We start from the raw sequence: 25178 nt of genomic DNA, 5'->3' as shown, positions 1-25178 counted from the left end.
TGATTGGGGCAGCAGCCACCGCTTGCACCCACTGCTGGCACCAGCCCCAATAGCTCCGCGTTGTCAGCGGGTGTGAGTGGGGCCCGTGCTGTCAGCACATGGGAGTGGCAGGGGCTGGGCTGCAGGCAGACTGGGGACCAGGGGACTGTGGCAGGAGGTGCTGGGCGGGGGCATGGAGGATGGGCTGAGACCCACCCCCGTGCCCACGGCAGCCTCGCGGCCCACAATTCCTTTCAAGGTGCATGGATTTGTGCACTGGGCCCCTCGTGAATAATAACAAACATAAAGCACATATGTACATATGATAAAATGACAGAACTTTTTTTTTTTTTAATAAATACTGTAAATGGGAGATGGTGAAGTAACCTCTAAACGATGTAAGTCGAGCCCCTCCTAACCTGCGGACTGCCTGTACAGGCCCAGAGCCAGAGGAGAGCTGGCTTATATAGACAGAAGCTCCCACCCCGCATGTCTAATTGGTCTGTCCTCATGCAAAGGAAGGCTCAAAGTCCTTGCAGTTTGATTGATCCAATAAGCACCTTCCTGATTGGCCAGAATGGAGCTGTTCTGATTGGTTAATGAAGAGGAGGCTAGCTGTGCAGCTCTGATCGGACGGGGAAAGCCTCCGTCCTTTTGGTTGGGGTAGGGTTCCAGGACGCCGTGTATAAGGGCTGGCCCGGGGGGGGGGGGCAGCAGCCCTGCAGGCGGGCGGGTCAGTGCAGGCCTCCCCCGAAGGCCAGTCTGTGTGAGAGGCCCCTGACTGGCGAGCCCAGTCAGCCTCCAGGAGCCCTTCTCCCTGACAGGCCGCGGGGCGAGAACTAAGAAAACATGATTGCGGCCACGAAAAGTCAGTGGTGGGCTGGCCTGGTGAAAGCTGGGTAGTGTCTAGGAAGCACAGTTCGTTTTTTTCTGTTTTTTTCTCATTGATGATTGTACTAGACTGACCCCTGGTGGCCACTGTGCTGTGTCTGACACAGACACACGGTGCGTGCCTAGGGCCGTTTTTGCCCCTGCCCTGCCCATTGTTATAAACGAGCTCATGCCACTTCTCAAATACAATTTTCATTCTATAAAATGTACAGTTTCATAGCACTGTAAAGTCCAATTTTATTTTCTATGAACAGCTTTATATAAAATTTCTCATAGATTCCTGCTGCCTCCTCCCCAGGAGCCCACGAGAACGCGCTGATCCTTGTTTGGTTTGACGGATGCGATTGGGAATGCAGTTTGAAAGGAAGTATTACTCACAGTGACTCCACATTTCCTATTTAGCCTCTTCCTTCCTCTCTTTCTAAAAAATCAATAAAAACATTGTTGAAAGTGGGGGGCTAGAAGGGCATGTGCCCTAGCCTGCCTTTGGGGAGAAGGGAGAGGGAAATGGAGGCAGGGGGGAGGTGGGAGGCACTGTTCCCCAGGGGACACTTATGGGGCAGGCTCCAGGGGATCCTAGGGTGGGGTGATGTCAAGGGCTCAGGCTGCAGATGTCAGTGGTGGCAGCCAAGGCGTGCCTGTGAGCACACATTCAGAAGTGGCTTAGGGCAAAAGACTTGTTTCAGAAGGATGCCGAGGGCAAGAGAGCTTGCAGCCCCCCCTGACTGACTGGAGAAGGGGAGGGTTTGTGGGCATAGAGATCAGATGCAGCCTCCTCTCTCCTGAGAAAAGGGGGTCTGGCCAGGAGGGAGAGGCCGCAGCAGACACTTTATCCGAGCGCAGTCCCTCAGGGAACGTCCCCCTGGGCTTGCTCCCAGGGTGTGCCCTCACGCGGGCTGCAGCGAAGGGCACACCCCCTGGTGTGGTTCGGGGTGGCTAGTGGAGGGGTCAGGGGCCAAGCCAGGTGGCAAGGAGCTCAGGGTGCCCCCTGTCGGTGGCCGCATCCCTTCGGCCAATATTGGTGTGATTCCCTGGGAAGTTTGCATTTCAAAGGCTTAACATTTGAAATGCCCTTGGAATAATTTACCACAGTGACCAATAAGAATAAGAAGTGTTGCCATTTATTTTTAAAAATTTCTTTATTGAGATATAACTGGTGTATAACATTCTGTTAATTTCAGGTGCACAACAGAATGAATCGGTATTTGTATATATTGAGAAGTGACCACCACAGTAAGTCTAGTTAACATCTAGCGCTGCACATAGTTACAAAATTTTTCCCCTTATGATGAGAAATTTTTAAAAAAACAACCTATACCCAATTTTTAAAAAAACAACCTATACCCAATTTTTACCTGCTAAAAATACTTTTCACACTTTAAAAAAATACATAGGTAAATCTGGCGTGTGGAATGCTGGTATCTTCTGTGAAATATGATAATATGATGCCATTTACTGTTGGACCATGGTGGTACATGTTTTTATTGGTATTTTTAGAGAAAGGGGGAGAGAGAAAGATCAATGTGAGAGAGGTGGTTGTCTTGATTGGTTGTCTCCTGCACATGCCCTGACCAGGGCTGGGGATCAAACCTGCAACTCAGGTATATGCCCTTGACTGGGAATTGAACCCAAGACCCTTCAGTGTGCAGGCCGACACTCTAACCACTGAGCATACCACCCAGGGCTCTGTCTTCTTGATGGATTGTTCCATTTACTGTTATGGCTGCCAAAACACTTTCTTTTGGTCACCGTTTGCTTGGATTATCTTATTCTCCCCTTCACTTTGAGCCTGTTTGTCTTTGTAGCTGAGATAGGTCTCCTAAAGGCAGCATAGAGGTGGGTCTTGTTTCTTAGTCCATCCATTTATTGGTGGAGCATGTTGGTACATTCATTACATAGTCAGTGCCTTTTGGTGAGTTCATTCTATTTACATTGAGGGTAATAGTGATATATTCAGGGCTTACTACTGTCATTTTATCTTTTGTTTTCTCTGTCCATTATTTCTTTTCCCTTGTGTTTTTGTCTATTTTATTTATTTAAAAAATATTTGTATTGATTTCAGAGAGGAAGGGAGAGGGAGAAACATCAATGATGAGAGACAGTCATTGATCAATTGATCAGCTGCCCCCCTGCACGCCCCACACTGGGGATTGAGCCTGCAACCCAGGTATGTGTCCTAACCGGGAATTGAACCATGATCTCCTGGTTCCTAGGTCAATGCTCAAACACTGAGCCATGCCGGCCAGGCTTCTGTGAAATATTTTAATGCCATTTGTTAGTGGATCATGTTGTTATTTGCATAGTTAGTAGGAGTTTCTTTTAGTAGTTATGTAATAGATTAATACGCGTATTACCTGCTAAAAATACTTTTCACACTTTAAAAAAATACATAGGTAAATCTGGCATGTGGAATGCTGGTATCTTCTGTGAAATATGATAATATGATGCCATTTACTGTTGGACCATGGTGGTACATTCATTACATAGTTAGTAGGAGTTTCATTTTGTAGTCTGTGCCAAAAACATTTTACCAAAATCCCAATTGGTACACATAATTCTAATAGTGTTCAAATACTTCCCTTTGGTATTACAGATTGTGCAGCTAATTGAAACACTAAAACTATTCTAATCCAGAGAGAATTTGCTAGTAGCATTACAAATGCATTGATTATACATTATGTCATAGAGTAATAATACGTGCATTATCGACTGGGAACACATTTCACTCTGAAGTAACACACAGGTAAACAAACCTAGGCTGCTAGAATACCTACCCTGAGGCTTACCTGTACTTCCTCCCTTTCCAAGCGTATGAGGTTCCCGTGCTGAGAGGAGCTGGGGGAGCTGGGCCTGAAGAAAAGGAGTGAGTGGAGGAGCCTGAGACAGGTATGCAGGGAAAACCTGCCAGCATTTTTCTGTCATGAGGGCTAATATGATGCCCCCATTTAGCTTTGCTTTAGTGTAGAATCTCTAGCCTTGAGTGTCCTGGCTTTGCAAGTGCACACAGGAGGCCCCATTGGTGCAACCAGGCCCCCAGGGCTTGGAACAGCGAGCGACCTTAGGGGAATCTGGTGTCCCTGAGGGCAGAGCACAGGGTAGAGAAGCTGCTTTACTGAACTTTGGTAGGAAGCAGAGAAAAGGTCCGACTCAACATCACTCTGTACAAGGTTTCAACTAAACCACCCTGACCTTGGGTGGTTGGAGTTCTTCAGGATGTACTTGACCTCAAATAGGACATTTATGCTGTGTCTCCTGGTTACCCAGCAAAGGCTGTATGTCCCCAGGTTGGTGTTAAACTGGAAATGAAAGAGGAGAAAAGCAAGTTGGGCAGGACTCCCTGGAAGATCAAACCACACTGATGCCACGACACACCGGTAGCCTCGACAAGACCATGTGGAGGAGTTATGGGAGTTTTAAGATTGGAAAAGGGTGAACACACTTCCAGTTGAAAGGAAAAGTAAGTTTTAAATATGTAAACTTTTTTCTATCAAGGACCTTCCTTCGGTGACTACCATGGAAATACTCAGAATTTAAGTAGAGCACAGGGTTCCAGCCATGACAAATCAAATTCTACAGAGTAAGTAAATGATAGCATGACTTACCTGGGTGTGAGAGAATGCAAATAAATACATCTTGCATGTAAAAAAAGGCACACAACAATTCAAGGCTTTTGAAAAAAGCATCATTTATTTCAAAGTACAACACAAAGTTGTATTTTTAAGAAATACACATTCAATCTTGTATCTCAAGACTTGGCTATGTGCATTTCAGTTTATCTTTAAAATAAATTCAGGTATACAAATGTTACATACCTCAAGTACAAATAGCACAGAAAATGCATATGGTCTTACTGAATGTTTTTACATTCATTCTCTGTTCTTCAGCTTGACTCACATTTCTGTAATCTGCTTTTAAGCCAGGACAGCCTTATTTTAAAAAAATACTCTGTATTTTTCAGCACAAAGTCCTCATACATTTTTAAAATTAGATCTTGGCGCATAATATTGTGAAATTATAAAAAACCAACCCTGGTAGTTTAATAAAATTGTCACATGCCAGGACTTCTGAATCAACTCAAATTATTTCTTCAGCTGTGATGTCAGATTTGTGTTCCTACAGATAAAGGATGGAAGAAGACAGACAGGCGGTGGCAACTTGACAGCAGTTAAGGTTTCAGATGTACAGGTCTTACTGAAGTTTGTGGCCGAGTCCAGACTTTTCTCTAAAAGCAAACAGCAAATCTCATGATCATAATTGCAAGAAAGATCTGAAAGCAGCGAGTGGTGCAAGCCTGCCCTGCCCGAGTCTGTTTTGTGAAGATGAGGAGGGTGGGGGGTGGGGAGCTACAGCAGGAAGAGCCTTAGAAAGATGTCTCAGAAACTGGCAGATCATGATCTAGACGAGGGCCTGCACTTTTTCTCTTTTTTGCCCAATTTCAATTCTCATGAGGGAAGTGTGAATTAGACCACGGGTCAGAGCTTCTTCTTCCAATTGTGGGGCTCCATATCCGCCATGGGTTGTAGGTCTGTCCCACATCATCAGCTGGGCTGGAGGCCGAAGGGGCGTGAGGAGCAGCGTTCTCTGTGCCCATGAGGCCGATGCTGGTCAGCGTGCTTGCTGGAGTGGTGAAAGGGAGGGCACTGCTCAGGTTGCTGGACCAGATCGAGCTGCTGAAGGGAGGGGTGTACCATAAGCCGCTGGTGTTGCCAAGGACTGACTGCAAAACAGAAAAGACAACAGGGCGTCAGGCTTGAGAAGGGCAGGGGCGGCCAAGTGCTGACGGCTCTGCTGGGACAGGGGCCGGGCCATCGGCATCTGTCATGTTATTATAAATGTGTTATATGTATAACCATCCAGAATCTGAGCAGATGACTGTGGTATTTTATTTTTTGTTAATCCTCACTTGATATTTTTTCCATTGGCTTTTTTTTAAAGAGAGTAGAAGGAAGAGAGGGATGGGGGGGCGGGGAGAGAAAGAGAGAGAAAGAGAGACATCAACTGGTTGCCTCCCACAGGTACCCCGCCCAGGGCAGCAATTGAACCCACAACCCAGATACATGCCCTTGACCTGGCATTGGACCCTCGACCCTTTGGTGCATGGGCTGATGCTCTAACCACTTAGTACACCGGCCAGGGCAAGAAGGATCTGAAAGCAGCGAGTGGCACAAGCCTGCCCTGCTCACGTCTGTTTTGTGAAGATGAGGAGGGTGGGAGTGGGAGCTTGGTTGTGATATTTTCAACAGGGACTGGCTGACTAAGCCAGGGGCCAAGTCGAGCCCTGCCTGTTTCCGTAGAGAAAGTTCCACTGGAGTCCAGCCGCACCCCCTGCTCAGGTACTGCCCTGGCTGCTGGGCGCGCTATGGCAGAGGTGAACAGGTGCGACCGCAACAGCACAACCTACAAAGCCTAAGACATTTACTGACCCGTTTAAAGAAGGTTGAGATGCTTGGAAACCTAAAGCCAAACAATGACAAGTAGAGACACACCTTAGGATCCATTTAGTTAATCGGCACCGATAAACCCTCTTGTCTCTCTAGTTCTCCTGCGGATGAAGGAGTGACCACAGTGGGATCATGCTTTTCTACCAGAATTTTGTGAAAGCTGGGACCAATAATTATTTCCCTTAGTGAGACTGCTTTTCTAGAACATGATTTTTGCAGAAGAATTTTACTGAAAATCAAACAAATGCACACCAGGAAGCTCACGTAGGGCACATGTGCTTCTCAGAACAAAGCCAATGCCTCCAACCGACAACCTGCTTGTTCTCTGTATCTGAGTTTATTTCTGTGTGTTTTTTTTTTTTTTTATTTTGTATTTTCTTTAAAAAGTATATTGTTGATTTCCGAGAGGAAGGGAGAGGGAGAGAGATAGAAACAACACTAATGAGAATCATTGATCAGCTGCCTCCTGCATACCCCCCACTGGGGATCGAACTGTGACCTCCTGGTTCATAGGTCGATGCTCAACCACTGAGCCATACCGGCTGGGCTATTTTGTATTTTAGATTCCATAGATAAGTGGTATCATATGGAGTCTTTCTCTGAGTTACTGAGCACTCTCACCCTCTCGGTCCATCCATGCTGTCACAAATGGCAAGATTTCATTCCTTTTTATGGCCAAGTAATATTCCAGTATATATATGTACCACATCTGTACCCATTTGTTTATTGATAGGCATTTAGGTTGCTTCCATATCTTGGCTATTGTAAATAATACTGCAATAAACACACAGCCACATATATCTTTTCGAATTCATGTTTTGGGTTTCTTCAGATAAATACCCAGATGTTGAACTGCTGGACTGTATAGTTGTTCCAATTTTAATTTTTTTGAGGAACCTCCATCGTATTTACCATGGCGGCTGCACCAATTTACAATCCGTCAACAATGCATGCAGGTTCCCCTTGCTCCACATCTTCAACATTTGTTTCTAATATTTTTGATAGCCATTCTGACAGGTGTGTAGTGTTGATGTGCATTTCCCTGATGATTAGTGATGTTGAGCATATTTTCACATGTCTGTTGACTATCTGTGTGTCTTCTTTGGAGAAATGTCCCTTCGTGTTCTCTACCCATTTTTAAATTGGATATTTTTTGGTGTGTGTGTGTGTGTGTGTGTGTTAATTATACAGGGAGGGGCAAAAGTAGGTTTACATTTGTTTGTATGGGAAATAATACAATAATTAATAATTATTTCTGTACTCACAACTGTAAACCTACTTTTGCCCCTCCCTGTATGAGTTATGTATTTTGGATATTAACCCCTTCTCAGATGTATCTCCTCCCATTCAGTAGGTTGTCATTTCATTTCGTTGGCTTCCTTCACTGTGCAGGTACTGGGTATATCAAAGCCCGCCTCCTGGTATGGGGTTTTGAAGATCTTTGAGAGGTTTTAGGAGTCTGTAGCGCAAGCCAAGCAGGTTGCTTGTGTGAAGGAGCCCCTGCAACAGGTTTGGCTGCGCAGGAGACCTGGGTGGGGCAGGGTCTCAGGGAATCACCAGGGTGGGGTGAACCTTGTTAGCCAGGCTAATGAAGGGCTTGGATTTGGTGCCAGGCTGGCTGGCTGGGGGGAGAGCTCAACAAAGGAACTATGACATCTGCTAGCACTTCTGTCTCCGAAAGAGCTGCCCCTCCCCTTCCCCCTCCCCCTTGTCCCCCCTCCCCCTAGAGCCAGTCAATTGAGTCCCTCCCACTTCATCCCTGGTGCTTTCTGAGCGGCTGCCCCTGTGCTAGAGTGTGGGGTGAGTGCGTCTCTGCACAGGCCCTTTAAGAGCTGTGTCTCTCTTAGATGCAATCCCGCTGGTTTGCACAGACATGCTCTGGGGACTCGTCTTCCTGGCACTGGTGCTCCAGGCTGAGGAGCCCACGTGGGGCTGGACCGCTCCCTCCTCAGGAGAGCCCTTGCCGTCCTGTCCCGTCACCTCTCCGCCGTCTGGAGGCGGCTTCTTCATATCCTTCCTTACAGGACTCCCTTCAGCTGGTCTTCAGGTGGTTCTCAGTGATGTTGCTCTAAGATTTGGTTAATTCTGATGTGGTTGGGACGAGGCGAGCACAACATTCACCTACTCCACCACCCTGACCAGAAGCCTCCGCTCCCGTAAGTTCTTGCCTACAGTGGCTCTGGCAAATATTGATGGGCCACTTTGGCAGATGTGAAGACACAGCAAGACAGACACTGACAGTACATCCCAACCTGCCCACACCATTCTCTGTGCTTATAACTGTGGCGGTGGTGATGAGCGAGCCCCGAGTACTGACCGTGGCCGTGTGGGTCGGCGAGCTGGAACTGGCTGGCCAGGAGGGGCTGGGATCTGTCGCTGGTGATTCCCACAGGTAGGAAGGGCCACTGCTAAATTCATTCCAGCTCCTCTGTGAGGCCTGACTGCACGACCGAGATAACCCGAGTTTGCTGAAAACTTCTGAAAGTAAGAACACAATTTCAAATCCGTACTTTGTTTTGTCAGGCTCACTGGGACAGGATGGGCATTCATCTAGTGGCCCCCATCGCACTGCTGTCACCTGGGAGTCCTCACACCTAGTTCATTAGCTCCCCACACAGTCCCGAGAGGGAGGGGGATATTCCCAGGAACTCAGGCGTACAGCACACCACTGGAATACTTTCCCTGGATGACATAAATGCAACTACCTCCCAACTCCACCATTCCAATCAGCTGGTGCGGAACTCTCATGAGGTCTCTACTTCTGTGCAGCAAGAAAACATAAGGTGCCCCAGCATGGCCAGGAATCACTTTTCAGACAGAATCCTTCCCAGAAGTTCTTAAGCTAATTGCTGCGGAGCACAACCCAATCGAGACTCCCAGCATCAAGCCTATTCCACGGCACCTCTGGGCTGAGCAGAGAGTGGGAGGGGACCCATCCTAGAGCCTTGTGCTGGGCCCCTAAGCACCTGTCCGAACAGCAAGGCCAGATACACTTCCCAAGGTCAGCCCACATAGGTTATGTCTATTGGTGCCTGACAGCAGGTACAAAGAAATGCAGCTTTTAAAACAGCGGTTCTCAACCTGTGGGTCATGACCCCTTTGGCAGTCAAACGACCCTTTCACAGGGGTCGCCTAAGACCATCCTACATATCAGATATTTACATTACGATTCATAACAGTAGCAACATTACAGTTATGAAGCAGCAACGAAAATAATGTTATGGTTGGGTCACAACATGAGGCACTGTATTTAAAGGGCCAGAAGGTTGAGAACCACTATTTTAAAAAATGTCTACTAACAACAATCACACTTTCTTCTCCATTTCAGTGTTTCTTCACACATAAAACTAGACTTCATTTTCCTTCCTTCCTCATCCACAGGCTTATTAATTACAGGTCTAGTGTTAAACACTTACCACCAGTTAGGTTAAAAGAATTCCCAAAGGCGGAGAACGAATTGAGGGGTGTGAAGTCAGGGCTGCTGGGGTTGCTGACGGGACTCCACAAACCCGAGCTGAATGTTACAAGAGGAAAGAAAAAGCAACACAAAATGGATGAGGGTTAGCAGAACAGATTCATTAAGCACGGCTTCACAAAGCGGGGACACTGGGGGTGCTCAAGTATTAAACACAAAGAGAAAGGGGAGAACTGAAAACAGCTCTAAACCACAGAGGAGTGAAGGCACGGAGAATTCCAGGGCTCCTCCTCCTCCTCCAAGCCGAGAGCCTGCCTGCCGGTGTGGCTCTGCTGGCTGGTGTCATCCTTTGCACCCAAAGGTGGCTGGTTTGATTCTGGGTCAGAGCACATGCCCAGGTTCCAGGGAGGCAACCAACTGGTGTTTCTTTCTCTTTCTCTCTGTCTCTCCTCCCTCCTTCTCTAAGATCAGTAAAAACATTAAAAAAAAAAAAAGCTGAGCGCCTGGTTCAAAGCAAGTTTTGCAGTAAAAAGAGATTTATTTCTTTAGGGTTACTATTTGATAAAGAAAGATTTAAAATCCAGGACTCATTTCCGTTTAGTGCCACGCAGGTAAAATTGGGTTCTGCTTGCTGACAGCCTTTATTATTACTGTTGTTGTCAGTTATCTGGGAAGATAAACCGAGGCACTGGCTGCATGCCACTGGGTGCTCTGGGTCAAGAAAGAGGCATGTCCACTAACTTAGTATAAATTATCCAGTATTTGCTCCAATTTCTTTCCTCTCAAATACATGTTTGTTCTTCTATATCTAATTACCAGATCACATCCTTCCCCACAGGAGACCATGGTAACAGAGAAGGATGAGAACAGATTGAAAATGGGGTCATAAGCCTCCCTCTCCACTGGGTTATACAGGTCGTGTGCACCGCCTCCCCTCTGTCAGGGGAGCTGGGGGGGAGCACAGCAACCGGGCTCTCTGCTTCTACCCAGCAGACAAAAGTCCCTAGAAGCCTGGACCACTTCTGACAAATGCCTACTTGTAATCTAGGACAGTGGTCGGCAAACTGCAGCTCGACAAACTGCGGTTCGCGAGCCACATGCGGCTCTTTGGCCCCTTGAGTGTGGCTCTTCCACAAAAAACTAGCTCTTCCACAAAATACCGACTTCTGTGCATGGGCCATGAAGTTTCAATCGCACTGGACGTGCGCGCCCGCACGTGGTATTTTGTGGAAGAGTCACACTCAAGGGGCCAAAGAGCCGCATGTGGCTCACGAGCCGCGGTTTACCGACCACGGATCTAGGGGGAGAAATGCCTGGAACACGTGGATGGACAACAGATGCTAACCTGACTTGAGAACCCTGTCCATCCTTCTCCTGAGTAAGAATGGTCTACTGTACCTGTCTGAGCCGTCGCTGTCACCAGGAGTGTGTGCAATGCCAAGGCTGCTGGAAAAATCTGTTTTGTTTGAAGAAACTTTAGCAAAGCCATTGCCACCTGTAACAATGGACTCTGAATCAATCAAAGGCAAACCAGCCAACGTAATCCCACCATGCCTGAGCCGCTGAGGCAGGCCTTCCGCCACCGGCCACTCACCTGGGCTCTTGTCGTAGCCGGCCGTGACTGCAGCAAACGTGGGGTTGCCGTTCTTGCCGGGGAGGGAGGCTGCTTTTGTCAATTTGTTTTTGCTTCCACTTGGCTGCTTGGTTTTTGGGTCACTGAAGACAGAAGCAAAGGAAGAGTAATTGATTCCTCATCAGCACTGCCTGCTGGAGGCCTGGAGGCGCACTGCCTCAGGGCTGTGGCCAGCCCAGGGCAGCCCATGGAGCACAACCTGTCCTCATGTAAATGAGCTGGGACCTACAACTGAGCAGCCAGATGGAAAATAAGAAAGTTGTGGGGGAAAGGTAAGAGAATACAGGCCAGTCTAAGACAGTGGTCGGCAAACTGCGGCTCGCGAGTCACATGCGGCTCTTTGGCCCCTTGAGTGTGGCTCTTCCACAAAATACCACGTGCGGGCGCGCACATACAGTGCGATTGAAACTTCATGGCCCATGCGCAGAAGTTGGTATTTTGTGCAAGAACCACACTCAAAGAGCCAAAGAGCCGCATGTGGCTCGCGAGCCGCAGTTTGCCGACCACTGGTCTAAGAGACCAGGGTCACAATTTAGGGACTGGAAAGACTGTTTTAGAGGGCATGAGAAAGGGAGCCATTAGGCAGTGAACAAGGAGTGGAATATGAGGTCCTGGAAGGTGACAACACATGACAAACTGGTTCTTAGAAAGTGTCCTCCCCTATCAGGACAGGCTAAGGAGCTCATGGTGACAAGGGCCCCAGGCAGGGTGGCTTCCCCAGACTCTGGATGCTGCCTCTTTGGGCAAGAGCTAAAAACTGTGCAGGTGCACTGCAGCTCCCGGCAGGCGCTGCCTCCTGTGGAAAGCAGGGGTGGGGACAGGACCCAATTATGCTTGCCGGGAGGACGAAACGCAGCACTGCGTGGTGCCGAGAACAGTGCTGGCGCAAGGTAAGAACTGACAGGGGGTTACAGTGACCACTGAGGTGACTGTTCCCCTGAAAGTCAGTCCAACACAAGTGTGGCTGTGCCTCTAGTGAGCAGCACCAGTTGAGGTGTCCCACCTGCCTGTCGGGAGGCTGCCTCTGTGCGCACGTCCCCTACTATAGCTGACTTCCTCAAGATCCTGCCCTTTTAACTGCTAAGCTAACTGCCATAGAGCAAAATAAATGGGCCACAAAGCCATTTCCTCAACTCAAAGGACATCTGTAGATCTTCATTTAATGTCAGTGTGCTTATTCACTCTTGAATTAGAACATAATTGTAGTAAGTTAAATGATGCTTTTCCAGTTGTTGGGTTAAGAAAGCCCAGGGATGGAAGGAGGCACTGCCGGGCCAGACAACAGTACGACAGCAGCCAGGGGAACCGCCCCAGGGCAAGGGCGAGCTGTCGACAGATGTAGGAAGCGAGACAGGACAGCAGTCTGTGGCTATAGACGTTTCCACTTAATGGGAGTGAGCCTTCCTGTTCAAGGTCTAGGAAGTGACCAGTGAACCTACCTGCTGGAGCTACTGTTAAGGATGCTGCTGTAGCTGCCGCGGGATGCAAGCGGGCACGGTGCCGCCGGTGAAGACGGAGAGGCAGGTGTTGGTGAGGTCTGGCGTTGTTTTAAGAAAATGTCTGCGTTGATGGTTTGCAGAGAAAGTTTATAAAGACTATCGGTAGCTGGAAAGTAAAAATAAAAGGTCTCATTAATGTGATATCTTTACTCTTCAAAATCAGTTACTTTTGGTGTTCCATCTGATACTATGCAGAACTCAAGTGCTCCTACAAAGAAAAACATAATTAAACCTTTCTGTGTGTTCTGTTCAAAGTTTAAAGAAAACAAGGGAAGGAGCTTCTCTCTGCATCAGGAGCTCCCAGAAGCACCAGTGAGGCCTGTCTCTGCTGAGCTGTGCAGGACCTCAGGGACCGGTCTGCTCTTCCTCCCGTCTCCCCCGTCCCTCAGGGGTGGCAGGTGAAATCACTGTGGCAACCGCCTCCCCCCGCGCCCCCCCCCCCCCGCCAGTTCATCATACAATACCCCGTGATCTGGCACACCGAGTAAGGTGCTGTTCCTGGTCCCTGGTTTACAAGAATACAAACTCCTAATATCTTCCTGCTGCCCTCTAGGGTAATGTCTACACAGCTATTTAAAAAAACTTAAAACAAAAATTGTCATGAAATAATACTTCTGCACTCATTAAATGGAAACACATATAACACCTTTATCAGAAAAAGTTATCACCACTTCTGATCAAGATGGTGGAGTAGGTAAACACCATGTTCACTCGCCTCCCCCCATGATCACATCAAAATTACAACTAAATTAGAAATAGGAAAAGAACAAACAAAGCCCAAAGTGAGTAGTGGGGGAAAAAAATAAGGATCAGAACAGAAATAAAAAATGTCTAAAATAACAGGGGAAAAAAATCAAAGAAACCAAGAGCTGTACTTTTTGTAAAGATAAACAAAATTAAACTTTTAGATGGACTCATCAGGAAAAAAATGAAAGGACCCAAATAAATAAAATCAGAAATGAAAGAGAAGTGACAACTGAGGCCACAGAAATACAAAGGGTTGTAAGAAAATACTATGGCCATAGCCGGTTTGGCTCAGTGGATAGAGCGTCGGCCTGCAGACCAAAGGGTCTTGGGTTCGATTCCAGTCAAGGGCATGTACCTTGGTTGCAAGGCTCCTTCCCAGCCCGGGCCCTGGTTGGGACACGTGCAAGAGGCAACCAATCGGTGTGTTTCTCTCTGTCTTTCCCTCTCTTCCACTCTCCCTAAAATCAATGGAAAAATATCCTCAGGTGAGTATTAAAAAAAAAAAAAAAAAAGAAAATTCTACGACTAATTATGTGCCAACAAATGGGACAACCTGGAAGGAATGGATATATTCCTAGAAACATACAATCTTCCAAAACTGAATCAGGAAGAAACAAAAATCTAAACATACTGATTACCACCAACAAAACTGAATCAGTAATAAGAAAAACTCCCAACAAAAAGTCCTGGACTGGATGGCTTCACTGCTGAATTTTACCAAACATTCAAAGAACTAACACTTATCCTTCTTGAATGATTCCCAATAATAGAAGAGGAGGGAAGACTCAACAGCTTATTTTAGGAGGCTAGCATTATCCTAATTCCAAAACCAGATAAAGACACTACAAATAAAGAAAATTATAGGCCAATAGACCTGATAAAAACAAAAATCCTCAACAAAATATTAGCTAACCAAATTAAGCAATACATTAAAAAGAGCATACACCACAATCAAGTGGGATTTATTCCTGGAATGCAAAGTTGGTTAATATTCACAAACCAATATAATACACCACATAAACAAAATGAAGGATAAATGTCACATGATCATATCAATAGATGCTGACAAAGCATTAGACAAAATCCAACATCAATTCACGATAAAAATTTTCAGCGAAGTGAGGATAGAGAGAACATTCCCATAATAAAGTCCATATATGACAAACACATAGCTAACATACTCAATGGTAAAAAGCTGACAGCTTTTTCTTTAAGATCAGGAACAAGACCAGATGTCTACTTTTTACTGATTATATTCAACATAGTACCGAAAGTCTTAGCCAGAGCAATCAAGCAAGAGAAAGACATAAAAGGCCTCCAAATTGTAAATAAATAAGTAAAACAGTCATTATTTGCAGATGACATGATACTATATATGGCCCCCTCCACTCCCCCCCAAAAAAACTATTAGAACTAATAAATGAACTCAGTAAAGTAACAGGATACAAAATTAACATTCAGAATTGTTTTTTTTTTTACATGAATAGCAAACTATCTTAGAAAACAATCCCATTTACAAATGTATCAAAAATAATAAAATACCAAGAAATAAATTTAACTGAGGAGATACAATACCTGTATTCTTAAAACTATATAGCACGGAAGAAAGAAATTAAAGAAGATACAAATAAATGGAAGGCTATACCATGCTCATAGATAGAATTAACATAATCATTAAAATGTCCATACTATGCAAAGCAATCTAAAGATTCAATGCAATCCCTATCAAAATACCAGTGGCACTTTTCATAGAACTAGAACAAATAATCTAAAAACTTACATGGAACCACCGAAGACTCTGAATAGCTAAAGCAATCTTGAGAAAAAACAAACTTGGAGAAATCATGCTACCTGATATTAAAACAGCATGATACTGGCATAAAAACATAGAGCAATAGAACAGAATAGAAAGCCCAGAAGTAAACTCACACTTATATAGTCAATATATGACAAAGGAGGCAAGAATGTACAATGGGTAAAGACAGTCTCTTCAAAAAGTGCTATTTGGGAAATTGGAGAGATACGTGGAAAAAAATGAAACTAAACTACTTTCTTACACCATATATAAGAATGAATCCAAAATGGATTACAGCCTTAAATGTTTAAGACCTGAAACCATTAAAACTCCTAGAAGAAAATGTCAGCAGTAAACTGTGATATCAGTCTTAGCAGTATTTTTTTGGAAATGCCTCCTTGGGCAAGGGAAACAAAACTAAAAATAAACAAATGGGACTACATCAAATTAAACATTTTCTGCAGTGAAGGAAACCATCAACAAAATGAAAAGACAACTTATTGAATGGGAAAAGGTATCTGCTAATGATACATCTGGGAAGAGTCAATACCCAAAATATATAAAGAACTTGCACAACTTAACACCAAAAAACTGGATTAAAAAATGGGCAGAGGACCTGAATAGACACTTCTCTAAAGAGGACACACAGATGGCCAATAGACAAAGATACTCAACATCACTAATCATCTGGCAAGTGCAAATTAAAAGCACAATGAGATACTACCTCACATCTGTCAGAATGGCTATCTCTCTATATAAAAGCCTAATATGCAAATTGTCCCCACGGGAATTCAACCAGGAGACAGATTGCTCGCTATGACATACAATGACCACTAGCGGGCGGTGCGGAACAAAGAAAAGCCCCAGCTGGCAGCCAGGGAAGGGAGGCCCTGGCTGGCAGCCAGAAGGCCCTGATTGGCCCTGATCACCGGCCAGGCCTAGGGACCCTACCTGTGCACGAATTTCGTGTGCTGGGCCTCTAGTTATCAATAAACAGATAAGTTTAAAATTGTGTTACAAAAGCACTCTCTCCTTTCTTTGTTGCCCGAGAGATGCTTTTTGTTATAAAGGGTTGTCAGGTCTAGAAAAACTGAAGTTTGGTTTGACAATGAAGACATAGTTTCTGTGAACAACTTGGTTGAGAACTGAACTGTTCGAGATGGGAGACGTTTGAGAGATGAAGTTAGACTGCATTTCAGGCAAGGACCTCTACCTTATTTTAGTAGACGATGCTGCTGTCATGACTGAATGCAGGGGAAATCTGAGAACAAGGTAAAAAAGCTAGTGAGGAAAATAATTTTCAAAGTAGGTTGTTTATGCAAAAGATGTGAGTAGAGAGTAAACTGAATTTTTAGAAAATGATTACACTATAATTGTATGAGAAACAAGACAGGTAAAGAAATGTGGAATTGCCCTGTTTGATGTGGCTCAGTTGGGGGTTGTGGCAGAGGCAGCTGATTGATGTTTTACTCTCACATCAATGTTTCTCTCTCCCTCCCCCTCTCCCTAAAATCTATATATATAAAAGCCTAAGCCACTGGATGACAGCTATGACACATACTGATCACCAGGGGTCAGACGCTCAATGTAGGAGCTGCCCCCTGGTGGTCAGTGTGCTCCCACAGTGGGAGTGCCACTCAGTTGACAGATGGGCACCAGACGCCAGGCTCACGGCTGGTGAACGCAGCTGTAGTGGCAGGTGCAGTGGGACGGGATGAGCGGAAGCAGTGCGGTGCCCAGCCTGGGCTCCAGCTCCTCCCTGGCCGCCTGCTGCGCTGGCGGGTAAGGCCAGGCTGCGGTGGCACGGAGGTCCACTGATCCCTGCAGGCCAGACCGAGGGACCCCATCGGTGCACAAATCCATGCACTGGGCCTCTAGTAGTAATAATGATCTATACTAATAAAAGGGCAATATGCTAATTAGAACAGACATCTTCCAGACTACCTTTCAGACATCCTTCCTGACAAAGCCGGGCCTGTGGCCAGCCAGAGGGAGGGAAGCCTGGGTCCTGAGGGAAACCTCGTCCCAGGTGTGGGGGCTGAGGCAGAGGTGGTTTGGGGTGATCAGGCCAGCAGGGGAGCAGTTAGGGGCGAGCAGGCTGGCAGGCAGAGGTGGTTAGGGGCGATCAGGCAGGCAGGCAGGCGAGTGGTTAGGAGCCAGTGGTCCCGGATTGGAGAAGGTGCACGCTGGGCTGAGGGACCACCCACCCCTGTGCACGATTTTTGTGCACTGAGCCTTTAGTAATAATAATAATAACAATAATAATAATTATTATTAAAAGTCTTACATTTGTAAAAATATATTCTAGAAAAGAAAAAAAGAAATGTGGAATTAATATTCTCATAAAGAAGCAGTTGTTTGGAATGACTGCCCAATCCAAATAGGTCTTCCCATTTTGGACACTGGACAGTGATGTGCGGGTACACCAGCTTCTGGGAAACAAAGACCTGACTTGAATCATCTGCTATTTCTCTGGTTACACACATACTCTTATTACAGAAGGTAGGTAGTTATTAACAAAGAACGGAGAAGCTGCAGCCTCACAGACTCCCCAGGGGGACTTAATTCCCAACCGGGCAGCAAGACCAGCTTTCCAGTCTCCCCAGGAACAACAGCCATATGGGGGAAGGGAGAACCAGTAAGGGGAGATCTGTGCAGTAGCTAGATGACGCGAAGCAAAACTATGAGACGTGCGCAGTAGAAGCCAAAATAATGACTATAAATGGGGAGGAATCTAGCCTGGGAAAAGGATAGGATAAGGGCATGCAACCCCAGAAGGTTCAGGAAAGGGATTGGACAGGGGAGAGCCCAGTATAGCCCTGGAAAAACACTAGGAAACAGATTGAGTTGGATGGTTTGAAAGACAGCCCGCTTGTTCCTGAAACCTAGAAAACATATGGAGGATTAGGAAGGCCCTAGGGGCAGCTGCTGTTGAGCCTGCCCACACTCTACATTTCCAAGGGCATATTATTTCTTTTCACCCCAATAAATCTTGCCACTACACTTAAAGTTCTCCCACGCATGTGCCCCTTGAAATTCTTTTCTCGTGACACCACGAGAATGCATTTTCTCTGGGGATACTCTCACCATGACCAATTAAACTACAACAATATAACAACTGGCAGACTGTTTAACAACGGGCTTTTGCTGGTTGGTAGAAGCCAGCTCCAGGAAACCAAACACTGGGTCTCCTTTCAAAGTAATGTTCCGCCCTGGCCGGGTGGCTCAGTTGGTTGAAGTGTCGTCCCATGCACCAAAAGGTTGTGGGTTTGATCCCCAGTTGGGGTGTATATGTGTGAGAAATATGGCGAAAACAGAAGCATGGCGAAAACAAGCCTTTTAATACATTTTCGAGGGTGTCCGTTTGTACAGGCACACCTGGGGTAAGGAACACAGCCTGTTTATTCAGTCCCTCCTCCAGTTCCTCATTGGCTGCGTACTCTGGGGTCACCTGTTTCCTTATCCATCTCCTAGGTCTTATTTTCTCCCATTGGGCCATTTAAAAAATTGGGCTGAGGTCTTTTCTAGTTGCCTCCACCTCCCCGTCTGCTGAGGCAGACACTTCGGGGGTTTCCACCATGATGCTGGCCCACGTCCCCATTCCTTGCTCTTACATCTTCTTCCCTCCTCCCTACATTCTGTTTGCCCTGAGGAAATTCAGCAACTGTTTGCATCAAAAGCTGACCGTGCTGGAGATGGATCACAGAGCCCATTTCCTACATATGGGAAGCATCGATAGGTGTTGCTCTCTTTCTCTTTCCCCTCCTCTCCCTCTAAAATCAGTAAGAACATGTACTTGGGTGAGAATAAAAAAAAAAAAAAGCAGCATGTTCCTGCTGAGTAGTCAAGCCCACAGTGATTCCCAAGCGCCCACACTTACAGCTGCCAGGCTTGTGGACCGGCACAGAGTCCCACTCTGGCGGGGGAGAGTCTTTCTCACCCTCCGAGCTACTGGTGTTGCCTAGCTCTTGACTATTCGGGAGGAATTTCGCTAGGGCAGATGGTCTGTTATCCACTAATTTATTTGTACCTGCACAGAAAGGAGAAAAGAAAGTTGTTAATGAACGGTAACTCCTTTCTTTCAGGTCTACTTCAATGACCCTTCTAATGAGGAGAGAACACAACCACAGCCTTTCACATGACTACTAACTAGTATCTCTGGTAATTCACAACTAACAACTGTTAACAGAAGTGTCTGTCTGAACCATCAGGGAAATACCTTTTGGTTTCTGGGAATTCCGAGACTTGGAGCTGCTGGTCAGCGCAGCTGAAAGAGGGATCTTGGCTGGGAGGGTCCTCCGTTGTTTACTTTCCAATGGGGGAGGGTATGGTAGCTCTAAGCAACTGAAAGACAAGCATAGAGGAAAAAATTAAGTTTGTCCCTTTGCTGTGGAGCAGAGGAGTCACTGACTACTCTACTTTCAATGCGTGTTTTATGAATCTGGCTCCTGAAGCATTATCTGCCCCATCCTGAGGCTGAGGCTGCGCAGGAGACAGCTCAGCACTTGCAGTCACCTCTTAGAGCACCTGCCGCAGGTAATGTGCAGAAAGCCATTAGCAGGAACTTGCCATTTGTGGGCTGTTGACTCTCTCCCTGCAGCTATAGTACTTGTGGGGTTCCTGAATATGGAGATTCAAGGTTCTGCTATTCAGAACTTTGAAGACATTTGTAGTAGAAACTATGGAATGAACCAGGCTGAACTCCTGGGCTATCTATAAAACTGCAGAGCCCATTGCAGAGTAGAAGAACTGCTGTATTTGCCTAGGGTGAGTGGGAAGAGATGAACTGTCTTTATTCTTGAAATTCAGGAGTAAACCTAGACAAACATTTAAATACAATCTTTACTTAGAGTATATATGCTTTCTAAAAGGTTTAGCAGTAAGCTTAACATCATAAACACCTGTAACTAGGATAATTAATCAGCCCTGAACTTCCTGTCTGCCAAGGTGAAATGGGAGGCATGATGAACTATTTTAAGTTTCCACAGCCTGACAGAAAAAAAACACACACAAAAAACCTTCAAGTCTAATGGGCAAGAAGCGATCTCTAGGAGAAATGGATTGGGTAGATAGTGCATATAAACCAGCCTGTGAGCAATGGGACTAGGCTGGCCACAGCCCAGAGCCCAGTGGCCCCTTATGAGAATTCTTCCAAGCATCATCAGAGACCCCCACCATGCTCCTGGCGATGGCCGCAGAGCTGTCAGTTCAAGGCTGAGCTCATAGCTTGCTTTTCATTGAAAATCTGACCTAGACAGGCTACAAGAGATATGTCTATGGCATTTCCTACTTAGTGCAACCCCTCGAGGTGTGCCACCATTCAGGACTCTCTGGCCACCTTCAGAATCCTTATGCACCATATGGCCTTCCTTCTGCTGTCACCCCAGTCTCCCTCCCAGAGGCAGCCAATCTGCACCAGATCTCAAAGGTCAGGGATGGTTCAACCTTCCAGATTCAACGGCACACTCCTTCTCCAAAGTAAGCAGATGACAGAATAAAGTATCATCTCATAACCAAATAAATACATTCTAATGAAGGCTATTTACAAAAATGTTGTAAGGTACTAGCTCAAAGGTCATTTTATTTACCTTGTTTTGTTCTCTATATTTCACAAATTTTCTCTCAGAATTAAGTATTACATTTTGAATTAGTAAAATGACTAAGCAAAAATCCAGTGAGTCTTAGGTAACCCAAAACAGAATTAGGAAGGATAACAAAATGACATGAACAAATCCACCCTTTATGGGTAAGACTATTAATGCTACAGCTTTATAACTCTTCCGTCCTCCTTCCACTTTTGCCAGGGTTATTTAAAAACTCCATCTTTTGAAATACCAAAAGCTCCCATGACATAGACACCCTTGTGAATTATTTTTAAGTAAGTGGTTTATAAATGTGGAGGATGAGGGCTGTCCATTTATACAAAGCTTGACTCTGTGCCACTGTAAAATTGGTTTTTAAGAAAAAAGGTGCCAGACAACTAATTTCTTTTTGCTGAATCATACTTTTCCAAATTAAGCCAAATGATCTTCATTAAGAAACCTTTTTTAAAGCTTCTGAATAAATGGGTGAGACCCAACTTAAGCGATTCTTTCTAAAAGGAAAAACCAGAAAGCTATTTCAGACGCCAGACTTTATTTTGACTCACGTAATACATGGTAATCCCCAGGCAGGGAGGCAGGAAGCCGAGGGCAAGGGTAGGGCTCCCCTGTGCCTACAGATCTGGAGGCTAGTGTGTGCCATGTGGCGCCAAAGGCCCTGAGGGGAGTGTGCTATTGGAGCAGATTATGAGAGTACAATTATTCTAGTAAACACTGTACTAAGTTAGGTTATTACATTTGCTCCCTAAGTGTAAAGTGCTGAGAAGCAATTGGAAAACAATAGGATCAACAGCTGATATCTTAAATCAGGGTTTCCCTGGGCCTCCCTGGTTCTCTAGAAGCCAATTCCTCCCTGGCACCTCGGACTGTCAGGGCCACAGGCCGCTTCTGCAGGCGTGAAGCTGAAGAATGCCTGGGCCCGAGCTCTGCCACGCCGCCCAACGCTCCACCTCCTTGATTTTTGTGACGTCGACTCCTGGGGTCTAGCAGGAGGGGCTGCAGGCAGAGGCCGAGACATCCCTCTGGCTTCATCATGACCGACTCAGAGGAAAACAAGTGCTCCAGCATTTAAGGATTTGGGTGTTCTGGCCCAGGGATGATTCCTGTAATACTGATACTATTTGGGTGTTCTGGCCCAGGGATGATTCCTGTAATACTGATATTCCTGTAATACTGATACTATTTAAAGACTAATTTTAAATAAAGCAAATGAGCTAAAACTACAGGCTTAATTAATATCAGACGATCAACTTTTTGCCTAATAAAAAATTTATTTCCAATCAGATAAAGATTCCAAAAGGAAGTGATAGTATATGCCTTTTAATGATATCTCTTTTTAAAAAATGTGTATATAGGGTGGGGCAAAAGTAGGTTTACAGGTGTGAGTATGTAAAACAGACTCTATGTTTCTGACATCAGAAGCATGGGGCCATTCCTAATGGTGCCCATCAGGCATCAGAGAAAAGCGAGAGGAATGCGATACAGCACAGGGCTTTTGTTGCAAGCACCCCCAAAGACCAAGCAAGCAAACACGTTACCTAGTTTTACCAGTAACTTCTCTTACTCTTTATTTCTCTGCACTCATTTCTTTTTCTCACCTGGTTTTCACATCTGTTGGGATTTCCTTTTTAACATTCAAAAGTTTTTTGCTTTTTTGTTTTACTTGAGACATTTCATTTTCATGTTTCTCGGGCATGGCTTGTTTTCCCTTTTGCTTTTCTGTATCCTGTAAAAAAAAAAGTACACTTAATTGCTGAGAAGGACTAATAAAAATAACTGATACAGTCTTATTTGAAGGTAGGCATACAAAACTGAAGATGCAGCAGATGTATATGTCATATGTATAAAAACAATAAACTCCTTTCTTCAAATCTATTTTAAGCATGTGGTTCTGTCAGTTTTTCAGCCTTTGACCTTTTATAAACGTATTGTTGTGAGCCTGAGTTATAAAGAGTGTGATTTTAATTTATACCCACATCCTGACAGAGGTGTGTGGTGGTACTGGCAGCAGAAAATTGACAACATCTTACTTTTCAGACTTAGGGAGCAAAACCTTGCCTTTATTTACAAGAAAAGTTCAGCTGGGACTATAATATAAACACTCTGGCAATGTGCTCAATGCTGAGCCAAGAACACAAGTGTTCACGCCTATTCACTGAGTGTTCACAGTGACACTGTGACTGTCCATAGAGTCATGAGTTAATTTAACTGCTACTCACCATAAACGGGAGGGCTCACTCATTCACTTACTCAGCATTGACTGGTCACCCGCCTGGTGCCAGGCAAGGGCTTACCAAGAGGGCCGAGGCCCTTCCGCTGAGGGCTGGGAGGTCCAGCAGGAGGGAGATACAATGGAAATGCTCAGCGACCACGACTGTAGCACAGAAGAGCTGCTTCCCTCGCTCGCGTGTGGAGCCCAGACTGAAAAGGCCATGCCTACACTGCCCCCTACAGCTGTGCTGCTTGACTGGCCCAGCAACTGCTGTTTCGGGTCTGTGACCAGGTACGTCTAGAAGCCACTCACACTTTTTTACAGTAACCTGACACTGGCGGTGTCCAAGCACCAACCGGGGGTCTTGTCTCCTGGACATGGCATGTGTCTGCTCAGGTGCTGCTCAATTTGCCTGGGGAGTGGCACATGGACTGGGTGCGTAACACACCTATAGCAGGACAATGTATATGACAGATACACAATTTTTAAAAATCTGGTTCTTCATCAAAGATAGTTTGAGATGCACTGAGACTAACAAGGGGACAGACAGGAGAGGGACATGCAGCAAAAGGGAACAGCTGTGGGTGGGGAGGTACAAGGACATGGGGAGTGACAGTCAACCCCACAGGGTCCAGCCTCACAGTGTGTGCTTATTAAGGAAGCCTGGATTTTATTTTTATTTATTTATTTTTAAAATATATTTTATTGATTGTTTTACAGAGAGGAAGGGAGAGGAATAGAGAGTTAGAAACATCGATGAGAGAGAAACATCTATCAGCTGCCTCCTGCACACCCCCTACTCAGGATGTGCCCACAACCAAGGTACATGCCCTTGACCGGAATCGAACCTGGGACCCTTCAGTTTACAGGCCGACGCTCTATCCACTGAGCCAAACCGGTTAGGGCAGGAGCCTGGATTTTAAAAAGTCACACCAAGTCAACCGTTTAACTGTCAAGAGGAAATAACCAGAGAAAGGGCGGAACACCCTCTGCGTTCTTCAGGAAGCACTTCCTGAGCACCTGACTCGTCAAGAACATGGAGACTCAGCTCTCTGAGGACAAGAACTTGGTCTTTGTCCAGCTGTTTCCCAAGCTCCCAGCATAACACCTGGCGCTTAGGCACTCAGTACAGAATGTTGAATAAATGAGTAGGATACAATTGCAATCAACACAGGAGTGTGTAATCTAGGGGGGAAGAAATTACATGCAGCCGGCAAATGGGTCATTCACAAAGAAGGAAGAGCACAGGAACCCTAAGAGAGTGTTGGGCGGGATACACCTGAGCAGCGGGAGAGGGGAACAGGCATGGAGGCCGTGTCTGTACGGACACAAATGACAGGGAACAACAGAGAGGCAGGAACTATGGCAGTGAGTGCAGTGAGAATGCTGGGAGTCGGGGTAGCTGGAGGGGTCACTGAGGAGAAATGCTGGAAAGGGGGACCAGCTGTGAAGAAAGTGTGTGCTGACGTGCCTTCCGCGTGCTCATCGCTGTCACTGAAACTGCTGGGTTCTGCTCTACGCCCGGCAGTCATGCGTTAGGAGATAAAGCACAAAGTCCAACACTCGCTACCAACTCTGCCGAGGTGCACAGAGCACTGTGCAATGTGAGGGTGCAAAGGGGAAGGCAGCTAAGAAAAACAGTTACATATAAATGTTATTTAAAAATTAATATATGTAGATGACACTACTGTATATTTTTAAGAAATGATTCCCGCCGTAACCGGTTTGGCTCAGTGGACAGAGCGTCGGCCTATGGACTGAAAGGTCCCGGGTTCGATTCCAGTCAAGGGCATGTACCTTGGTTTCGGGCACATCCTGAGTAGGGCGTGTGCAGGAGGCAGCTGATTGATGTTTCTCTCTCATCGATGTTTCTAACTCTCTATCTCTCTCCATTCCTCTCTGTAAAACATCAATAAAATATATTAAAAAAAAGAAAAAAAGAAATGGTTCCCTAGCCATTAGGTTA

The 25178-nt window shown here is 45.8% G+C and overlaps 1 protein-coding gene across 1 annotated transcript in view; it reads right to left on the bottom strand.

Annotated features, from left to right (window-relative positions):
• Positions 1-4535: 4535 nt before the first annotated feature.
• The window catches only part of TMEM131 (transmembrane protein 131), a gene marked incomplete at its 5' end in the record, with an annotated part of 200920 nt that continues 180277 nt past the window's right edge, over positions 4536-25178 (bottom strand). Inside the window, 9 exons of the mRNA XM_081100672.1 lie at positions 4536-5587; positions 8629-8789; positions 9728-9825; positions 11125-11221; positions 11321-11442; positions 12799-12964; positions 19281-19430; positions 19620-19744; positions 22599-22726. Of these exons, the coding sequence (XP_080956798.1) occupies positions 5306-5587; positions 8629-8789; positions 9728-9825; positions 11125-11221; positions 11321-11442; positions 12799-12964; positions 19281-19430; positions 19620-19744; positions 22599-22726 (1329 nt within the window). The 3' untranslated portion in view covers positions 4536-5305. The remainder of the gene's footprint in view (positions 5588-8628; positions 8790-9727; positions 9826-11124; positions 11222-11320; positions 11443-12798; positions 12965-19280; positions 19431-19619; positions 19745-22598; positions 22727-25178) is intronic.

Source organism: Myotis nattereri (assembly GCF_964212035.1).
Source record: "Myotis nattereri genome assembly, chromosome: 10".
Lineage (NCBI taxonomy): Eukaryota > Metazoa > Chordata > Mammalia > Chiroptera > Vespertilionidae > Myotis > Myotis nattereri.
Note: the sequence above shows the minus strand (reverse complement) of the source record. Positions and strands in the feature narration are given on the sequence as shown.